This window comes from Sorex fumeus, unplaced genomic scaffold (genome assembly GCF_029834395.1).
Source record: "Sorex fumeus unplaced genomic scaffold, SorFum_2.1 ptg000021l, whole genome shotgun sequence".
Taxonomy (NCBI): domain Eukaryota; kingdom Metazoa; phylum Chordata; class Mammalia; order Eulipotyphla; family Soricidae; genus Sorex; species Sorex fumeus.
The window spans coordinates 11,508,227-11,511,142 of record NW_026606078.1 but is presented as its reverse complement, the minus strand read 5'-3'; the positions used below and the strand labels follow the sequence as shown (position 1 = coordinate 11,511,142).

The following is a 2,916-nucleotide window of genomic DNA, read 5'->3' as shown; positions in this document are numbered from 1 at the left end:
AGCACCATACAGTGTACTTGGTCCACAGCAAGACTCAGCCCGGGCATTGAACTACCAGCCTTGTTATCAGAGTATCACTGGGAATATCACGCCATGCCCCCATCAGTGCCAAATTAAGATAAGAAGTCAAGAGAAATAAACACAAATCATTATGATTTTTTAAAGTAATGCAGAATCATCTGGAGTCCAAGGCCAGGCCAGAGAGGGGTGAGCAGAGCCAGGTGCAGGAAGCAGCTTTGCATGCAGACCCCTCCCTTCTCTGGGGCAGGGGAGGGATAAGAGCTGGGAGAGAGCCAGGCCCAGGGTTGGGGTGTCAGCAGGCAGCACTCTGGGCAGCTCCATCATGACCTGGGCTCTTCTCCTCCTCAGCCTCCTCAGTCAGGGCCCAGGTGAGGTTTTGGAAAGGGACTGGGCACATCTGGATTCACTTCACCCTTTGTCTCCCTTCCTCAGGTTCATTCAGAACTAGCCTGAATTCACCAGTGTATTGTTTCTCTTTCTTCAGGAACCTGGGCCCAAAATGTCCTAACTCAACCTCCCTCAGTGTCTGGGACTCAGGGACAGACAGTCACCATTTCCTGTACAGGAACCAGCGATTACATTGGGGGATATAATGCTGTCTCCTGGTACCAGCAGCAGGATGGCACAGCCCCTCAAACTGCTGATTTATTATTTCAACAATCAGGCAACAGGGATCCCTGATCGCTTCTCTGGCTCCAAGTCTGGCAACACAGCGACCCTGACCATCTCTGGGCTCAAGCCTGAGGATGAGGCAGATTATTACTGTAGCTCATTTACAAGTAGTAGCACTTTCCACAGTAGCTGCTGTACACAGGGTAGTGAACCAAAAACCGCTGAAAGTTCCCTTGAGGTCCTTCTCTCCGAAACTTGGAGGGCATTTTTTACTTAATGATTTTAAGTTGAAATGAACGAATAAATTTTAAAGACATTAGCACAGTGGTAGGGTGTTCGCCTTACAAGCGGCCAACATGGCCGGCCCGAGTTCAATTCCTCCGCCCCTCTCGGAGAGCCCGGCAAGCTACCGAGAGTATTCGATATGCCAGACACAGTAACAACAAAGTCTCCAATGGAGACGTTACTGGGCCTGCTCGAGCAAATCGACGATCAACGGGAGGGTCTTTACTTTACTTTACTTTACTTTACTGAATTCATATAGGTTTTTCTTTTAAATTTTTTTTTTTTTTTTGCTTTTTGGGTCACACCCAGCGTTGCTCAGGGGTTATTCCTGGCTCTGCACTCAGGAATTATTCTTGGCGGTGCTTGGGGGACCATATGGGAGGCCGGGGATTGAACCCAAGCCGGCCACGTGCAAGGCAAACGACCTACCCTCTGTGCTATCACTCCGGCCCCTTAAAAAATATTTTTAATTTAGTTTTTTTAAAGTTGTTCACAATAATTCATTGCATTTAATATTCTAATACCAATCCCACTGCCTTTGTACCTTCCCACCACCATATTCCAAATATTTCCACCTCAAATGTCAAACCATGCACCCAAAAAAGAACATAAATAATTAATTTTGCAATGCTTGATTTCAATAATCCACTAAATATGGTCCAATGATGTTTCTTTAGAGCAAAGTGTGTGAAGATTGTTGTATTTCGTCCTAGACCCATTAAGTCCTTGTATAAGAGATTATCAACATGTGTTTTTAATGGTTTTAGCCTTGTTTGTGTGCATATGTATAAATATACATATACATATATATATGACATTGGGTGACTATTACTTCTACTTTAAGCCCCATCATGTATTGTGTGCTACTCCTTGTACAACAGTGGTGTAGCGTATAGAGGGTCGCACAGCCACATTCACTCCAGGAATCCTAAAATTCAGAATAAAATTGTACAGCAGATTCACTCTCTGAGCCTCTGGAGAGCAGCCAGGAGCAGGTGGTGATTGAGTTCTAGAGGTTTTTGGCTGTTGGAACTCTGTGGGGGTGGGTGGGAAACTCACCTGCCACACTCTGAGTTGCCCTGATTAAGACAGCCTGGCCCAGGATCTGTAGGCATCTCTTAGCATGTTCTATGTTACTCTCTTCTGGGAGATTTATTTCTGACACTCTGGATCATGGCTGTTGATGAGATTACATGACATCACAGGGCAGTTTGTGGGTATGACCCTCTTTTTTAACAAATCTTAAAAGATTTTTAATTTATTTTAATGTAGACAAAACCCACAACTGTTATACAATTCTAGAGTTAAAGGGCTAGAGCAATAGTACAGCGGGTAGGGCATTTGCCTTGCATGCAGCCGACTTGGGTTACATTTCTCCGTCCCTCTTGGAGAGCCCAGAAAGCTACCGAGTGTATAACACCCGAACGGCAGAGCCTGGCAACACCCATGGCATATTCGATATGCTAAAAAACAGCAACAACAACTCTCACAGTGGAGATGTTACTGGTGCCTGCTTGAACATATCGATGAATAATGGGAGGACAGTGCTACAGTGCTAGAGTTAAAATTGATTAGATAACAAATTTTCAATATTAATTTGAATAAGTATAAAATCTATTTTACATAAAATTTGTTATATATTTAATCATGGGTTGTTAAATCCTTATCAAGAAATTTACTACGTTGTTTGTTGCTATTAGGCGTTCTGTGTATATTGCTTTTGATTGTTGAGTTTAGTTGGTTTCTATGTTTCTTTCCCATATAATTTGTTGTGCTCATACTGGAATTTCAGTATTGAGTAATTAGAAGGTGTTGTGGGGCTTAGAGACTTCAGGATCTATTGTCTGGGTCAATGAGTTGATATGGTGGCACATATGGGAGATGGGTTTGAATGTCGGGGCAAGTGTGAGAAGAGACTACCCATACTGACTCCGAGAAGACCCCAGAGTTCTCAGCCTGGGCACTTGTGTGCCTGAAATTATTTTCGGTTTCTTGTAG

At 43.7% G+C, this 2,916-nt stretch overlaps 1 gene segment (V, D, J or C); it reads left to right on the top strand.

Moving 5' to 3' along the window:
* Positions 1–343: 343 nt before the first annotated feature.
* Positions 344–910, top strand: LOC130022842 (immunoglobulin lambda variable 2-18-like). The segment is given in 2 exon segments: positions 344–389; positions 506–910. Coding segments are annotated over 2 exon segments (451 nt in total).
* The last annotated feature ends 2,006 nt before the right edge of the window (positions 911–2,916 follow it).